Raw genomic sequence first — 19,375 nt, 5'->3', positions numbered from 1 at the left:
CTTACCTTACAAAACAGTGAACATTACAGGAAAACAAAAATCAGGGAAAATTTCTTCTTGAACTCTTAGCAGCATTTAATGCTATTGAACATTGTATCCTTCTGTTCCAATTTTGTAGGGTGGAAAGCTAAATTGAGAGGACAGCACTTCCGGTTTGCCATTGCGGCCAATGCAGCTGCTGGAAGGCGAGCTCCGTCTTCCGCGTTCGATTTCACACTGCTGGGGGACCCTGGAAAGGGTTGAAATTTACCCTCTAGGGGCAACCAGCAAGGAGGGGATCCCCGCTTGATCACAGGAGGGCAATAGCCCTTTCAATTGACCCGGGGAAGCCCTCCAAACCGGCAGACGAAAGACCAGCCATAGAAATATTGCTCATCACTAGGCTGCAGACAGCCAAAGTCAAACTTACTACCAGGCACTCCAAAGCAACATAGATGAGACTGGGTGAGATCTGAACCTCTCTTTAATCCCAAGTTTTTTTTTTCCCTGTAAAAGCTGCCCAAAGTAGCTTCCCTCCTGTGAGGAGAGAGGTAAGGAAATTTTTATCCCACCCTCTAAGAATAGTTGTGACAGATTATCCAGGGGAGTTAAAACACTGAAATAATAACCTTAATATTACTGGATTTATATGCTTCTAGAATTTGGGGACCAAAATATTTCTTATTCTTATCAAAGACCTTGATTTTTATGATCCCCTCTGCTGGACGAAGTGCGACCATTTTGCAGGGGGGGAGCTGCGAGTGGTGGCCATTGACAGTGCAAGAGAGCCAGGTTTGGGGCGCGGGACGGCGGCCTGAGTCGCTGGACCCGGGGATTAACGCCCCCCTCCCCGGGAAGGCGAGCAAGAACAGCGCCAACGCTTCTCGGTTATTTTGTCGTCTTCGTCGCCCCAGTGCCCGCCTCCGAGCTTCGATTTAACCAGCCAAGATGTCTAGGCCTGTCAGGAACAGAAAAGTAGTAGACTATTCACAGTTTCAGGAATCAGATGATGCAGATGAAGTATATGGTAGGGATTCAGCCCCTCCAGCAAAGAAAATACGTTCATCACCAAGAGATGCAAAAAATAAGAGGAGGTCTGGAAAAAATTCTCAGGAGGACAGTGAAGACTCAGAAAAAGACATGAAGACAAAGAAAGATGATTCACACTCTGCAGATGAAGATTTTGGCAGTGAGGATGATATAGGAGCAGATGATGGTAAAGCTGACAGTGACTATGAAAGTTCTCAAAAGAACAAAAAAGGAAAAAAAGTGAAACCTGAGAAGAACAAAAAAGCTGCTTCCAGATCTAGAAAAAGGGCTGCAGAGGATAGTGAGGATGAGAAAGAAGATCACAAAAATGTGTGTCAGCAGCGGCAAGCAGCATCCAAAGCTTCGTCCAAGCAGAGAGAAATGCTAATGGATGATGTGGGCAGTGAGGAGGAAGATCAGGAAGAGGAAGAGGCATCATTTCAGGAAATTACACCTAGTCCAGTAAAGGGCAAAGGAAAGGGAGGTCGTTCCACAGCTTCAAAGACATCAAAAGAAAAAACCCCATCCCCCAAAGATGATGATGATGAACCTGAAAGTCCTCCACAAAAGAAGAAATCAATTAGTCCACCTCCAGACAAATCTGGGGATGAAGGGTCTGAAGATGAAGTCCCGTCTGGTGAAGATTAAACAGTGGTGTGGGAGAGAAACTTTTTTGAGAGAGAGTAAGGAAAAGAGGATATACTTAGGGGTAGAACATGGTTTGGGTTGTGGCTTAACTATTGGGCTTTGAATGCCACTTTTATTTTAGTTGTTTTAATAGTACAATCCTTATGTTTTGTTTTTTTAAAGAAAACCTTTATGTTTTGATGTCACAGTCTCTATTGGCCATTCCGTTCTCCCCAACAAATCTGAAAGCCATTTAGATTTAAATTAACAGCTAACTAAAGATATATTTTTGAAAGCTTACTACAGCTGTTAAGCAATAAGATTGAAGCTGGCATTTGGAGATCATTGTTAACAAATAGATTTTCCAAAGCTGAGAAGGCAATTTGCTTAATTAAATCTAAAACCAATAGATTATTGCATATAGCATTTTTGTTGGTATAAACCCATCCTTTATACCTGAATTATTTTGAATTCCATTAAGCATTGCAAGTTCTAGCATTCTGAATCTTTTAGCTTCTACTGTTTAACTTAGTGGTCAAGGTTATTTTAGTAACAATTTAGTCTGATCTGTTCCAGGCTTTGAGAAGATCATACCTGTTCGTACAATTTATACATTTCCATTGGCCAAAACGTATTAATATTCTTCCAGCTTATTCTGAAATTTCTATGCTTTTTCTGCTTTCTTTCCATAAAGTTTGATTTCATTGAGAAATTCTGGAAGCTGGAATAACTGCTTTAAAATTTCTGAGCAATGCACTGAATGAGTGATTACACAGTATCCTTTTCAACCACTGGGTATTGATTTAAATATATTTCCCTTCATATTTCACAAAGTTAGAATACTCTGCTTCTACAACATAATTTGTTTTTTTACCATACCCTTCACTGTTTACTTCCCTTTCTGGAGAGTGAGTGCTGGTTCACAACCAGGCCTTGTGTTTGGTTAGCAGAAGCTGGATACCCAGGCTAAACAAGAAACAGGGTGTAAACTGGAAGACGTGATTGATATAACAACAACAATTCTGCCAGAATTAACATTTTAGTATCTCTGCTTATATACTGTAATATTTCTACTTATATATTGTAAATTTCTAAAAAGCCAAGTGGATAGCAACCCCCAAAATATTCTCTTTGTAGACTAGGTCTGCCTAATAAGTATGACAAAGTGAAAGTGAAGCATGATTCTGGTTTTCTCTTTTCACATGCGCATACATACTCACAAACCCAACAAAGTATAATTTGCCTTTCAGAAATACTTGGCTTATCCCCTTTGTTTTGTTTTTTAAATTTAAAACACATAGACTTATGTCTATGATTGTTTCACATATATAACTGGGTTGTTTGGCAAAATAATACACACTCATCCTGGCTTGTAGTGATAGCTTTGATCTAGATATTGGCTTAATAATTTTTGAAGAATATCTAGAAAGTGAAAAGACTGAGTTTCTCCTTGGACAGAAGCTAATCCGGGTGGAGTAATTTTTGCCAATTTAATTAAGATTTAAATGTTGAATGGTTATAGCTAAGTATTATGTCTGAATTCTGAGTTCAAAACCTTGATTTTTATTTACAAAACAGAAATAAAATTGTAAAAAGGATTATAACAATTTTGGACTTTAAAAAAACCCTTAAATGGCATTAGTGAAAACTTGTGGCTAAGTTTGATATTACAACTTGTTGTCTAAAGGAGACTGGGCTGGAAGCCCAGACTACAGATAAGACTTTTTCAATGTTGACAATTATCTCCTGTGAGAAGCTCAGCTGTGTTCTATACTCACTTATAAAATTATTTTCATTGTCTGACTTTAAAGCTCTTAATTTAACATGCTACTAAGAGAATATGGATGAAGACCAGGAACAGATTCTCCTTATGTTAAAACCAATACATGAAAACATTCTTTCAGTTGTGATAAAATAAGATGCTACAGAAAAGAACAAGATGTCAGCCTAGATATACAAACTCAAATTTTGACTACAATTAAAGAATCAACTACATAAAACATAACAGAAGAAGTGTAGCAGTTAAATACCATGACAGAGGATTCAACAGAGGGAGATCCATTTGATGACCTAAAAGCATTGAAATGGAGGGTGTGATGGCAAAGGAAGAAAGCTAGAATAAGGCTGAAGAAAATTGGGCCTTTTATTTATCAGCGAGGATTTTATATTACTAATTAAAATAGAATATAAGTAAATAGACAAGATGTGTACTTTGAATACCAGATTTTGTTTTGAATTGAGATAAAGAAAACTTTGGTCATTTAAAACTTGGAAGTATAAATACTAAAAGTTGAATTTGAATATTGAAGGGAAATTAAAAATTGGGGGAAACAAATAAATAGGATATTTGTTTATAAAGATTGAATGTAAAAGTAATTAAGATACATAAGCTAAATTTATTGATAAACGTAATAAATATGTTTTTATTTAATTGAGATAATAAGAGCTGTATTATCTTAAATATGAGATAGTAGATATCAAGAGAAAAAGAGAGGAAATATTTGATGTTGAAATAGGGGAAATTTTGGTCATTAAATTTAAGACATTTGGAAACTAGCTGAAAATAAGAAATGTTGTATTGTATTATTAATTTGATGATGTAAGATGGTGGGAAATAGAATATACTCAAATAGATAAGATGTGTATTTTGAATATTAGACTTTGTTAAGAATTGTGATAAAGGAAACTTTGGTTACCAAAAATTTAGAAATTATAAATATTAAGTATTAAATTTTAATATTGATGGGAAATTAAAAATTGGGAAGAACTAACCACAGGACATTGACTGTTTATAAACATTGGGTGTTAAAGTAACTAGGATATGTGTAAGCTAAAAATTTATTGATAAATGTAACAATGCTATCTTTACTTAATGGATATAATAAGAATTGTATTAGTTTAAGTATGAGACAGCAGATAATAAGGGAAAAGGAGATGAAATATTTGATGTGGTAGTTTGAGATTTGTACTAAAGATTTTTGTATGTTATTGAATTATTGATTAACCCAGCTGCCACATTGCTTTTAAAATACTTAAATGTAAAATTAGAAAATAAATAAAATATTATAAAAAATAAATAAATTGAGAGGACAGTATAAGATGGCCATACCTTAGTTAAGTTGTTGAGTTTTGCAAGATTCCATCCTGCCCCAATGCTATTCAACATGAGTTATTGGAAATAGTAATCTAATAATAATGCCCAGATTTATTTTTCTGTATCAAATGAAACTGAAAAGCTGTACAGGCTTTGAACTAGTATATGGAGACTGTATTTAATGGTTGACCTGATAAAGAATCAAAGTATTCTAAAAGCTAGTTATTATGGATGCTGTTATATTCTTCTTGAAGGAGCTGACATATATGATGGGAAAGTTCCTAAAACTACTACCATTGATAGAGGTAAAATAGTCCATTTAGAAAAGAATGCTTTCATTCTATCTCTAGCTAATTTACCAGCCATGACCATTGGATGGATATTCTGGTTCACAGAAATTTATGAATTATTAATCTCAGGAGTGGGTTACTGCACTATGCTATATAAGGCACTACAGCTGAGGTTTTCCAAATGGCTGCAGGTAAAGAAAAATGTCGAGAGTGGTTTCCTGAAAATGCAGTGTCTAATAAATATATTACACCTGATTTGAAGGTATTGAGCTGACTCCCAGCTTGCTACTGAACCAGTAGAAGGTATAAATGTTCTGCATGAATAAAGATTGTGACATGTAATGGAGTATCTGCCAGGTTTACATACCTGACTCTTTCTGGTAATAGATAACAATAGATAATCTAATGGGGATGATATATCTTGCCAGAAGTAACCTGAGACAGGGTATGTCCAGCCCAGATGTATCTGCTGTGAAGTTTATGGAATTACTCTGAGCTAGATAGTATCTCTTGTTTTATAGGGTTGTTGTATGGAAAATAAGAGTTGGAGCAGGAGCTAGAGTCTCAGTTCCTTGTAGGAAGACATAATATAAATAAATAAAGGCACAATGAAGGTATTAGTATTTCAATTTTACCTGAGACAAAAAATGTTTAATATGCAGAATTGGTCCCAAACATTTTGCTTTGGGAGGAATTGGTCAAACTGATTCCCTGCTCACTTGCAGAAAATGGCTGGATTAGTCACAATCTCATTTCAGCATTGGTACTTTGTTGTTTTGTTTCTGTTTTTTCATGTCTGCATTTAAAATATGTAATGACCCAAAATCAGCAAAGGAGATTGGAAGTCTTTTTGTACATTTGGGAAATGTTAGGTCTGGCTTTTGCTTCCAAATGGCTCCTGGAAGGAATGGTTTGAAACACACTCCTACCTCAGGTGTGTATGTGTGTTTTTTGGCTTTTTCTTTCTCTGCCTTTTGTTTTACAAAGTCTGCTGCTGTCCATTCTGCCATCTCTTTGTCTCATTTAGAATTTATTCACCTATTTCCTCGCTGAGTAGAAAAAAGCAAAAGGAGAAGGCTACTGATTGATTTCACTCTTGGAAAATCCCTGTCATCATGTTTGATGACTTCATTGCAAAAACGAAATAGGCATGGGAAATGCAATGTTTTCAAAACAATTTGGAGCCGAAGGAGGAGAATGCAGGCAGTGGGAGGCAGTAGGCTGGCGGTGCCAAGAGACGTTGATGGCCTTTATTTATCAATTTCCATGTTCTGCTAGGTTTTCTGCAGGCTGGAGAGAAAGCAATATTGTTATGATTCTTATTAGCTTTTATTTTATAAAGCCTGAGCTACATTCTTTGGGGGCTTCAGACAGAACTGCAAATCACAGTCATTCCTGTCTATCTTGGTACCTTATCTCCACCCTAATGGATTAGATATCTCATGGAAAAAAGAAGGAAAGGAATATGAGGTTTGGTCGCATCAAAGCACTAAGGGTAGTTATTTTAGGAATCATGGCAGTTTCACAGTCATTAGCTCTAAAATCTTTTTTGTATGTATGGTGAAATGCATGTATTGACCAAAACATATATATCACAATGTTTGACAAAAGTAGCATGAGGCATATCAGATAGGTTTGTGCTTAATTTCACTCTAAAGCAACAGCTTTAGATGTTCTGTATAGATGTTCTGTTCACACTACACATTGTGTTACACATTTATCAGGAACTATTATCATTAGAGCACACATAGAAATCTCTATTTTGGTAGGTGTATGATTATTTCTTAATAGATCAGGCTGGCACAATTTGTGAGCCATCGACATGAATAAAGTCCAGAAGATATTCATAGCAGCTCTCCTATGTTTCAATAAATATCTGTTTGTTTACCCTCTCTGAGAACTGAAAAAGGAGTGGAATTAAATATTTCCCAGGCAATGATGCTGATGGTGATATGCAGCTCAGTGGGTTAGAGGAATTGTAGCATTGCTAAATATTTGTAAATATACTAGACTGAAGGCATTAGATTTTTGCTGCCAAAAAGAAGGACAAAAAATTGTTATTAAAGAAATTTCCCGACAATGAGAACAATCAGTGGAACAGCTTGACTCCAAAAGCTGTGGGTCTCCATCAATGGAGGTTTTTAAGAAGAGATTGGACATGCATTTGTCCGGAATAGTGGAGCATCTCCTGCTTGAGCAGAAGTTTGGACTAGAAGACCTCCAAGACCCCTTCCAACTCTGTTATTCTGTTAAGTGACTGAACCACTTTATCTGGGTTCAAAACCAAAGTTGTCCCATGAATTGCCCACCGTATTTTAATACAAATAAGCTGAAAACTGGGGCTGTTTGCATTTATATTTTTAGTAGTTCAGTAAAAACTAAGATACATTTTGTGAAGAGCTGGAACATAATTCAGGCTGAATTATGTAACCCAATAATGAAATCATATTTTACTCTTATAAATGCAGTATTATACATATTTCTTTATTATACATTTACTGGTATGTAACATCTCATGATGATTTGTACAAGGGAGAACTGTGCCTGCAATGACTATTTGATTAAGAAGTTCAAACCTTAGAAGCAGAAGATTCAACAACATACACTATTATGTTTATTATTATTATTATTTCTGCAGGAAAGTACTATACAACCTGTTAAAACACTTAAAGCTTTCGTGCAAGTTGTGTAACAAAGCTAATATGTTGCTGTTCAGGAATTTTCCTCTTATGCTCCTACACCTTAAAAAATATCTATGTGTCCATTATGCTACTCTGTATCCTAATCAGTTATAATCTACTTGTGTTTCTTTAAGGATGTGTGTTTGTGTTTAAGGTGCCCTTGAATAAATTTCTATATATCATCTGCATCGAATTACAAACTCAGCTCAGGGGTTGCCTGGACACTGTAATCTATGGATGAATAAAATGATTGTTTAAACCCAATTGTTGGTTTTCCTCAGGAGTTATTTTACCATTACAATTTCAATAAGTCATCTCTTATTTGGAGAGTGGGGCAAAGTTCCTTTTTACCTTATTCACAAGGAAAACAGTCCTCTTTTGCAATTCCATAACATTTTTTGTTTATTTCATGGTCTGATAGGATGCCAGCTTTTGCTTTTGAATAAAACATTGTCTTCAAAGCCCTGCAGATATTTAGAGAATTAATTGGTTTAGTCACATAACTCTGGAATGAACATTAGATTGATGTGCAAAGGTATTTTAACATTTTCCCACATATTTTTGCCAAAAATATGAGGGAGATGTTGTTATCAAACATGTCCATGTGGTAAGAAATTCAGCAATTTGTTTGGGAATTAATAGCAATAGAATAAGAGAAAGCTACTATTTTTCCCCCAAAGAACAGTAGTTTTAAGCTTCCCCCCCTTCAGTGGAGTGTGGAATCCTTGCATTTCCTAACCTATAAAGCAGGTACAAAAAATGTGTGGTTGAATAGTCTGCCTTTTTTTGCACAACTGTCTATCCAACAGTGCCCATCATTGAATTCAATGCCACAGGAAGACTTTATGAGGAATTGGTGTCCCTGATATAAAGGAATGCAGTTTTTGAGCAATTGTTGGGGAATTTCTTTCCCTTGAAAAATACTGACAAAACATACATATAATCTGAAAAACTATTTTGAAAAGCTATTTGTACCCAGCTATAGTCTGAATATTAGTACTAGTACTGCTCACTACCTTGGGTGCTTTGAAAGATAGCTGGCTACATACATATGGAAAGCAAGAAGAAAGATGGAACACAAGAAGGGAAGGAAGGAAGGAAGGAAGGAAGGAAGGAAGGAAGGAAGGAAGGAAGGAAGGAAGGAAGGAAGGAAGGAAGGAAATATTTTCTTTACTCCTGCATATGGGCCCAACAGCCAAGGATCACAAAAATCAAGTTGGAAGTTTGCACTGTGAGAACAAAGCCTCTTCTCCTTTGGCTCTCATTGTGTCTTTTGTGACACTTCAATGTATGCCTCTGACAACAGTAACAACTATATTAACCCATATCTCATTTAGTTTCAGGGTATTCTGTAGGAATGCAATTAGCTTTAACAGCAATAAATTGATAAAGAAATTTTTGACAGATTACAGCGAAGTGGCCATTGCCTAGGGTAAAACTGAAATAAAAATCTCAAGATATTTTTATATTTTTAAATGAGCTGAAAATTGGATTTTTTCCTCACTTTTCAACCCTCTTTCAGTTTTTCAGTTATGAACATTTTCATATCTTGATAAACATCCCACGTTAAATTCTGAGCACCTGGTTTATTTATTTGTATCCCATCTTTATTATTTTTATAAATAACTCATCGTGGTGAACAAATTCATCTTATTTTGCTTGTAACTATAATCCTGTGAGGAGAGTTATGTTGAGACTGACTGGCTTAAGGTCACCCAGCTGGCTTTCATGGCTAAGGTGGGATTGCAACTCACAGTCTCCCTCTTTCTAGCCTGGCTCTTTAATCGTTAGACCAAACTGGCTCTCATTATTGCATTGTTTCAAAAATATAGCTAACCTATAAAAGTGAAGCCCACTCCCAGTTTCCCCAATGCAGTTAAATAAATGATATATTTACAGAACACATTCTGAATTGCAGAGCCTCAACTATGCAATACACAGAATATATGAGCACTGGCTATGCTTTTCTATGTAATCATACAAGGTGAATAGTAAATGTTATATGGATCCTTCAGAATGAAACACATTTTCTTCCATAAAGGTAGTTGGAATAGAAGTCCATAGGTTTATTGTGAGCATGCCAGTTATCTGTTTATTATGTATAAGACTTGGTGACTTCTGTGTATTAATATGTAAATATGGATAAATGCTCATGTCCAGCAGTGATTTACTACTTTAGTAACCACATATGATAACATAAATTAATCTTAGCCACCTTGTTCCAATTATATTTTTCTTTTCAGATATATGTTTTGATACATAGGTTCTCATATAAATATGTGGAAGCTAAAGTGCAACACAGATTCACTTATAAAATGGAACATTTTCTCTGGGCCCAAGGGCTTTTATCTTCTATACGTGAACTTGCATTGCAAAATTTATTTTGTACACTCAATTGGAAAAGTACATTTAGCATGACAAGAGAGCTCAGGAGGGTTTCCACAGAATCAAGATTGGAGGTACTTCTAAATTACTAATCCACATCCACTTTTGGCATGCATAATTAGAACATTGGCAATACAATCTGTGTAAAGAGGATAAATTGTCTATATGTATCAGGATATGATTTATGTAAAGGAAGCCAACCTAAAACATTGGCAGAAAATAACAACATTTTACTTCAGTCTTTCTGATTGGATACAGATCTATTTTTCTTTCAAGCCAAGGTCCACCACATTTCTAAAATCTGTAGCCTGGGTTCCATAATACAATTAACTTTAAATTGGGTTAATAAAACATAATTGCTTTATTTATATACCATGCTGTGCCCAAACAAACTGATGTTTTCACATGATTGCTTAGTTTCCACACTATACTAAGACAATGACTGTATTCTTACAACATGCTGAATCATGAATTACTCAGTCTTTCTCTAACTGCTCCTAGTGCATAATTCAAATTAGCCTTAAATTCCATTTCTCTCCAATGAAACAGTAACCCACTATTCTGTCTTTTATTACGGTAGGTAGTTTCTCAATACGATGTTAGCCTGCAGATGCCCATATCCAAATTATATTTTTTTTAAAAAAAAGAGTTATTAGAAGGCCAATATTTAAGTTTTTGTAGAACATTTAAGTGGAAATGCCTCTTTGTTAAGTACAGAGGGAATATGAAGGTTAATGCAGTTTGCCATGCTTCTTCTATGGCAAGATAAAATGAAGAACTTGTATGGTGATATAACCAAACTAAACAAATAACTGTAATGCAATAAATCTTATTAGAGTTGTAGAAGCCAGATAATAAACCAGATTAAAAGATACAAGTACAATGCAGAGACCACTTATACAAAGTAATATCAGAGGCTGAATGAGAATAGTATTCATAAAAGGAATGGAACATCATCAAAATAAGAAACAAACATGTAGAGGTATTTTGTAAAGAACATGCATCTTGGAAGTAGGACTTCCAGAACTTAATTTTAAAAATCTGAACAGAAGGAAATACAGAATGCTGCTGGTAACTAGTCAAATCATCCATATTTTTTGCAGTTCAGATTTGGAAAAGGCCAGAGAGGAATGTAAAAGAGAAGTCATCTTGCCAGGAGATTAGGAAGCAAGAAGTCACACTATTCTTTACATTACACACCTGTACAGTCAGAAGAAGACCAAGACAGAAATGACACTAAATACAGCATTTATTTACTTTGAGGTGACAGTAAATTTAGGTGGTTTAGTGTGCACCAGTCTGGGGTCAATAAGGGTATCTGTGATTGCTGGTTATTTATTCACTTTCCTCCAGGATCAGACATTACATGATTTAGTTAAGAGCTGCTGGATAATGCAACAGTGGGAAGAAGCTAAAACCTTCCATATCTAGAAGATGGAAAAGATCAACCTTCCTAGACACACTGAGTTTTTGGACATCAGGAAACACAGAGTTGATTAATGTAGAAGCCTGATATTGAACTATCTGATTCTTTGGTCAGATCCATATGGATTTTGTAAACAAAGCCAGAGTGGTAAAAAAACTTACTAATATTCCTTTAATTTTCTGAATAATTCTTATTGATCCTTCATAACAGTGGTGGAGTTTTCTCTTAACGAAATAATTTCTAATTCAATACAACATCATTTCAGTGGCAGCAATGGTTTCTGTGTCCATAAATGTGTACTGGAGGGGAAGAGGGGAAAGCAAGGGGGCAGATGATGAAATGAATACCATTATATAAATTATGTACAGGGTGGAACTGGCATCAAAATGCTTACTTTGTCATTCTGGCATATGAATGTAATGATTTTAGCAGGGAAGGCAAAAGAGGCATCAAACAACAAGAAGATAACATTTTTTTAAAAAAAGATCAATAGAACATTTTGTTATATTATTTACTTATTTAGTTAATTATGTAACTGCTGAGAATCAAGAACTTCCCAAACACTGATTTGCAACTCCATCTAGTATAAACTTCATCTCAATCCTAGACTCAACATGTTCCTTACCATAGAACTTCTAACCTGGTTTTAGTTTTAACTTGGTCTTCTTTATCTAACTAATTATAAAGAACAGACAATCTTGATGCATCTATTTCTAAATAACTAAATTACTCCTCCCGTTGATTTTATATAGATGTAGAAGACAGGAGTTTGCATACCACAAAAGGTCAATGGGTCCAAGTCTCAACTTTTCCCAAATGTTCCCTAGTGAAGTTCATTAGAACTAAGAAGCTGCATCTAGTTTTATCTTCTGGGTGAAGGGACAGCTTTTTGAGTAAAGTTTTCTTTAAGCATGCAGGACACCTCCAGGGCACAAGAAGGCATTCATCACCTCACTTTACTATGGGACCAATCCTTATTGGACCGTCTACTGTTCTCATAAAAAGTTAAGGTTTTGATTTGAGTACATCAGAAATTTTACTGCAAAACTGTATTACAGATGAGGGATCACTTTCAAGAAAAGCTAAATATCTGGTATGCAGACCTGCACCCACAACCTCAGCTTCTTTTTCCTATTCTTTTTTTAACAGACTCTCGTGGTCCATTTCTCACACTGGCTTATCTGCACCTTATTTAACAAACAATCATATCCAATTACAAGTGTTTCATTTCCTCTTTGTTTGTTCCAACCCCCACAATCCTAGTGTGATAAGATTTGGGTTTAATGAGCTAGGATCAAGCAAGCCACTGGTGGTTTTCATCTGTCCACATTCACAGCTATGTCCTTGAGATCTACAAGAAAAGAAAAGAACTCATATAAACCTGATATGCAGTTGCTATGGTTACTTTCCTATGCTTTGCCCCATTATTAATCAAAATCAAGGCAAATGTGATTGAGTTTGTCTGCAAAGTACAATGAAAATTGCTCACAGTGAATCTTTGGCTATTTTGGCTCCTTTCTCCCATCTTCAAATTTTTACAGAGGAATGCCATACAGCAGGAGTCTTCAAACTCGGCCCTTTTATGACTCATGGACTTCAACTCCCAGAATTCTGGGAGTTGAAGTCCATGAGTCATAAAAGGGCCGAGTTTGAAGACCCCTGCAAAAAGTATAGAAAGCACTGTTGATTTCTTCTGTGCAGTTACAAAGGGGGTAGACAAGAAAATCTTCATTGTGGTACCCTTCTTGTGGAATAGGATTTCCAAGGAGTCTGAAAGATGTTCCCATTCCATATTTAACATGATTTACCATTTGGGCTCCAATCCTCTACTTCTTCACATCATTGCTGTCTTAGTTGTTTGATAAATTAAGATTATAAATGAGATGTGCTAGAGGGAAACGGATACATAGGAGCAGTACTGTGTTTCCCCAAAAATAAGACCCAGTATTATTATTTTTCCCTCCAAAAGAGGCACCAGCTCTTATTTTCAGGGGGGGTCTCACCTTGTAGTGGTGGCACCAACAGCCCTGCCCAATTGGCCACTTCTGCTGCTGCTAAAGGAGCAGCTTGATTCTGCAGCTGAGAATGGAGCTCCAGCCTGCATTTTGCAGTCAGAGGCCTTTCTGGAAGGCCTCGGCAGCTAAGAACCAGGGTAGGTCTTACTTTCAGGCAAACATGATAGTGTCAGTTGCCTGAGTCTTTTCTATATTCTATGGATTAACTAATTGCTGACAGACAAGGAAATTCAAATCCATCAGATACCTTGATTGGACAATTTAAACCATTTCTCCACCCCTGTAGCTACTGCTAGTCTAAAATTGATCTGGTTAATCTGTTTATACAATGCAAATACAGAAAGCACTTTCAGTTCACTAACCCTAGTGAAAGAGAATACCAAATCTAGCACTTGCTTTGCTTCATGAATAGGCCCAAATACAACAAGGCCATGATCATCATCAAAATGGGAAATCCAGAACAACTCTTGACTACACATCTTCAGTATGATTACTGCTATCTCCCAAGATAAGAAACCCTGTGGGCTTTGTAGATTTGCTCAGCTACTTCATGTGGAGAGACAGTCACATATGATAAAGGAATGAGTTGTACATGTGTTTTCTGGAAAAGTGGGTGCACTATCCTTGTGCTGACATAAGATGACTCAATATTTGTCAAGATCTCTCTGTCAGCATAAGCAACAGGCAATATCCCAGCAAGTATATTATCAGGATCCCAGGCAAACAATTATAAATTCAAATACTTAAAAGATGGAATCACCATAGTCTAGAGAGAGAAACTTTCAACCCTTAAAATACTCTTAGTAATTATACAATGGATATACTGGCTGCTGAGATTTGTGAGCCAGAAACATTTGGAAGGGCACAAATTCTACACTCCTGCTATAAACCATGATTACCAGTCCCAATATTGCTAATCAAATCTATCTTGGACAAGAATCTCAAATGATACATTCAGGAAAGACGAACTCTTACTTATTTCATTCAGCCAGATCTTAGTCGTTTAAGGTAGAGTTCCCCAAACTTTTTGGCTTTGAGGACTAGGAAGTGGGTATGGTTCCTTGCAAGTAGTGGGCAAGCACCCACAGCTTCATTTGCATGAGCAGTGGGCATGCACTCCTGCTGCTTGTGTAAATGAAGTGCACCTGGATGCACTTATGCAGGTGGATCCACACTTGTGTTCGCTCACTGCTTTGGGTGGCCCAGTTTTGAACCAGCTCACGGCCCCGGTTTAAGGCAGTCAGCTTGCTCTTACTCTATAAAATGAGGGGAAATGCACTGCTTCCTATCAGTAACACACTCAAAACACAGCAATCTTCAATATTGTCCTCTCAATTAATGCTAGTGGTTTCCATCTTTGCTACAACATTGAAAAAGTAAAGTTAGTGAAGAATGACCACATAAATCTTACTCAGAGCTTCATTCTGACTTAATCAGGAACTGGTTCAGTTATTGTGGTAACCATAGGTGCCAGTTTTCATTTTCTACAGGGAAAAAGAAAAACGTTTTGACTGGTATTTGCAAAGTGCCTTGGGGATTCAGACACCTTATTCCCATTTAATTTAGTGACGATTGAGTATCCCTTAAATGGCTTTCTGTACCTGAGTTAGAATTAATACTGAAATTTTTAAATGGAAAAATGTTGCAGAATTCCTAGACAGGCATGAAGATGAACAGTCTCCAGTGATTTTTGTGCACTTTAAGCAGGTTTTGTTATTAATTTGTAGTTTTATTTATTATATATGATTATTGATATTACATATTAAACATGTGAACTTCAGATGAAAAATGCCTGGTAGTCAACAAAGGAGAAGAGTGAGACTTTGCAATCAAACTTAATAATATAATCAAATGAACAAAGACATCTAAAATACATCTCTCTCTCTCTCTCTCTCTCTCTCTCTCTCTCTCTCTCTCTCTCTCTCTCTCTCTCTCACTCTCTCTCTCTCATCTTTCTACTATCCTTATTGAAATCCAACTAGCTCATGCTCTTAAGCATATTTTCTTGGAAGCAACAGATCATAAGGCTATTACTGCATTCACTTTAACCCAAGATAGCCACAGGATAAGCGAAATAACAGCTTTTTACTAACTGCTATATTCAGAAATATTATCTGATTTCCTGAAATGGCAATACATGTCAAAGCAAGTGTAAGAATTGTAAAATGGGTCTGAGAAAATCAAATTCACATCTCAGCTGAGCTGTGATTGTTTTCTAGCTAGATTAGAATACATTTCCTTCTTTCAAACTAAAATATCACTATGTGGATATTTGAGTAAACATTTTCTATTCAGTTTATAAACATCTGAGTAAAAAAAAGTGCAGTTAGAAGGGTGAAAAAAATGGTACAAAATTAACAAGCTGATCCATCCACAGTATTTCTGTACTAGCATGTTCTCCAACACAACATATGTGTTATTTCATAACAGCATCTCTCTTGCTTTCATCTTTGCCGTTGGCATATTTCGGTCCTTTGTTATTCAGTTTGGGGTCACTGCCAAAAGATCTTATCCAGTTAGAAATGCCAACAAACTCTGAGACAGATGGAATTAGGTGACAACAAAGATACAAATTTCTGTCTTTATCAGAACAGCTGTGATTTCAAAGACTTGTACAGTACAGAAGCTTTGGTTTGTATGTGTATAAATCTATTGTAGATCTATAATGCAATATTATAGATGTAATTATACTACTGCATCATGTAAGCACAGGAACATTCAGTTGTCAGCTGAATTGTGATTTCTAGAACTGAAAAAAAATTCCAAACATGAGGGTCATTTGGAAGAAAGGACCCTTTCTGTTGATTTTAACAACACATTGCCCACTTGATCTCATTCTTCCTCAGTAATATCATAAATCTCCTTAGGGTCCTGTGTTTATTCTGCAGAACCTTTCATTACTGAAGATGGCAATGTTTTACAGAGAGAATGTGTTTGTGGTACATTTAGTGAATCTCCATTAAAGTTGTTGTAACATTTGCCAGAGTAACAAATCCAATAGAGAAGAAAAATCAAGGGGATCCAGGAGATCTGGGAAGGAAGGAGGAAATTAGAGATTTTATTTCAGTATTGAGAAAAACACTGTCCTTTCTTCACTTACTTGCAGTTTTTCTGCTGTGCATATCAAGAATAGATGCCACAAAAAGCTCTTGAAGCTCTGTGTTTGACCTTGGAAGGTAAGTGCATTAATCCACTGCACCACAGAGTCTTTCCTGCTCCTAATCCTCTTGCTCAGGAAGGACAATGTTGAAGGACAATATAATCATGCTGGCAAAGTCCATTCCTCCGGCGGCCCCTGCATTATATTAACTTTGTCTAGAGATTGCTGAACTTCTTGTTAAAAAAAAAGGGAAACAATGGGAAGCAAAAAGGAAGATGAGCCTTTTTTGGCAATTACTCTTGGAAAATTATGAATAAAATGGATCCATTTCCAAAAGTCTGTCTCATTCTGTGTATCTTTGTATGAAGTGTTTTCTCTGCTTTTTGACTGGGTAGAAAAACATCTTAGCACAAAGTCACTGTGCCAAACACTAGCCAATCAGCATCCAGATATTTTTTAACCTGTGAGATATGTATCTATCTATCTATCTATCTATCTATCTATCTATCTATCTATCTATCTATCTATCGATCGATCGATAGATAGATAGATAGATATGGGTATAGATGATATAGATATAGTCTACAGGCATAGAATAGGTACTTAGGCAAAAAGATAAAAAACTGGAAAAGAATGCCTTGTTATCTTTCACAAGGCTGTATTTCTATCATCTATGTCAGGACTTTTCAACCTTTTCAGAGATTGTATCACTTTTAGGATATGGCAATATTCAAGTACCACTAATTGCCTAGCAAGTGGGCATGGCCTGCTCAGTGCCACTCACTGGACACAGCTGACTTGAGACAGCTGGGTCGGAACGGAGCAAGTCGCACTGGCTAACTTGATGTGGGGACAACTTGGTGCCCCACAAACTCCTCACCTCCCCAAACTACTAGCAGCCAAGCACATGTATGCGCACACACATATGTGTACACACACCACATTCCAGATTTGAGGACTTTTATCCACAGAGGAAGGAAAGGGCCTTCTCCACAAGCCCAGACATGATTGGCAATTTGCTAGCTCAGATGTGGATACAAGTGTCCAGGCTTGGAATGTTTGTGTGTGTCTCTGTCTGTAGCATGCTAAAGAGATGTTATTTTCACAATCCCAGACATTGTTGGGGTTTTCCTGTCCGGTGCCCCCTCCTGGCAAAGCAGGAGGTGGAGGATGTTTGGAGGAAGCAGTTTCCTCAGAGTCCAACCTCTGTCTTGACAGATGTCTGGAGAGCAAGAGGAGGTGGCAGGGGAGCAGCACTCCTGCACAAGGGAGGCTGGCCCTTCTCAAAAGGGAATTCCCATTTCCAATTGTGCACGGTAAGGATGCTGGCTTGTTGGGCAGCCTTACCTCACACAGCTCTCCTGCCACTTCTTCCTCCTCTCCAGAGATCTGCAGGGGAGACAGAGCCTCAATATTGGCCACCTCTCCAAGCCCTTCTTGATTAAACATACATTATATATAAATTAAAACATAGCCAAAAAGAAAACATAGTTAAATCACTAATTACAGCTCTTCACATATTTTCTGGAAAACCCACCCTTATTGATGTTAGGGAAGGAAGAGTGTAAGAGTGTAACCTTATTAAGGAACTCTTAACAGGAAGGGAATGGAAGACCCCAAAAGGTCTTGTTCTAATCTGCCTTCCCTTTGAGCCTTTAGTTCTCATTATTTTATTATTATATATTTAAGAAGACGATCAAAGGCCTCCGTAGCTCAGAATACTCACCTTAAAATCAGAAGCCAGAAAAATTTAGTTAATCCATAATACCACCCCATGAAGAATGAAGATACTCTTTGGGTCCTGAGAGCATGCAAGTGTCAAGTCACAATATTAGTGGCACTCCTGACAGCAACTGGAAGTGCATAAGTCCATGTACTTCCCTTTTCTGTCTCACAACTCAATCCATACATCCTTTAATTTTCAGACACATCTTTTTCTCATACGCTCCTTAAAAAACCAACAAGGTATACTGTAATTAGCAGGAAAAATAAATCTAGCACTTCTGATTTTTTTTTTCCTAGGAGGAAAAGAAAGTTCACAGCCTGCAGGTTGCTAGCAAAGTCATCAAAGAATGTAGTTACTGCCGCTAAAGGCAAGAATAAATAACAAATCAGTTTTGCAGCACTCTTGTTACTATATCCTCTTACCTTCAGAATGTGGCCTGGGATTGCACAAAGGGCTAGGCTAAAATCCAGTTGAGTAGTTTGCAGCCAGGGTTTCAGTACAGACCTTGTCAATGTGATTTTAATAGCCCAAGAAGGGATAGGAAAACCTGAGGAAAACTTTGCAATCAATAAACCATCGTGGACTATGCTTGTTTTGCTCTATTTTGATTCTCCTCCCCAGCAGCACCCCATGGATTTTAGGGCTGCTTGGCTACAAAGATAGAGGCCTTCAGCCTCCCAATCCTGGCTTAGAAAGGATTTGCATTTTGGCCAGGGTCAGGACACATGCCCCCCCAATCAAAAGGAAAAACCCAAATGCAGTGGGCCAGAAGGCAGCCCAGTTACCATGCCCCTCCATTTCCTTCTCCTCACCCCTGGCCACAGATGCAGTTGCTGCTCCTTGCCATAGCTCAGGTGGAACTTGCAAGTACCTCCGTCCACTTTGTACTGCAAAGTGGCACTTACCCGGTGCTCCCACCCACCACCATGCTGGTAGCCCCGTGTGCTCCAGCCTCATCCTGCCAAGGAAGGGGGCAGCAGCCGAGACTACAGCAGGTTTGCAGCTTGTCAGGGGCACTCAAAG

General features: G+C 37.1%; 1 protein-coding gene across 1 annotated transcript; it reads left to right on the top strand.

Moving 5' to 3' along the window:
* The first annotated feature begins 696 nt into the window (after positions 1–696).
* On the top strand, positions 697–2,230 carry LOC310640984 (nuclear ubiquitous casein and cyclin-dependent kinase substrate 1-like). The gene has a single exon (XM_083363573.1). It carries the CDS (start codon positions 928–930, stop codon positions 1,654–1,656), a length of 729 nt encoding a protein of 242 aa, XP_083219699.1. The 5' UTR covers positions 697–927; the 3' UTR covers positions 1,657–2,230.
* Positions 2,231–19,375: the final 17,145 nt, after the last annotated feature.

This window comes from Vipera ursinii (assembly GCF_947247035.1).
Source record: "Vipera ursinii genome assembly, chromosome: 5".
Classification (NCBI taxonomy): domain Eukaryota; kingdom Metazoa; phylum Chordata; class Lepidosauria; order Squamata; family Viperidae; genus Vipera; species Vipera ursinii.
This window is presented reverse-complemented; position numbering and strand designations above follow the sequence as displayed.

What these genes read in the sequence shown, in the direction of transcription:
- LOC310640984 (XM_083363573.1), top strand. Translation starts at nt 928, where the DNA reads ATGTCTAGGCCTGTCAGGAACAGAAAAGTAGTAGACTATTCACAGTTT.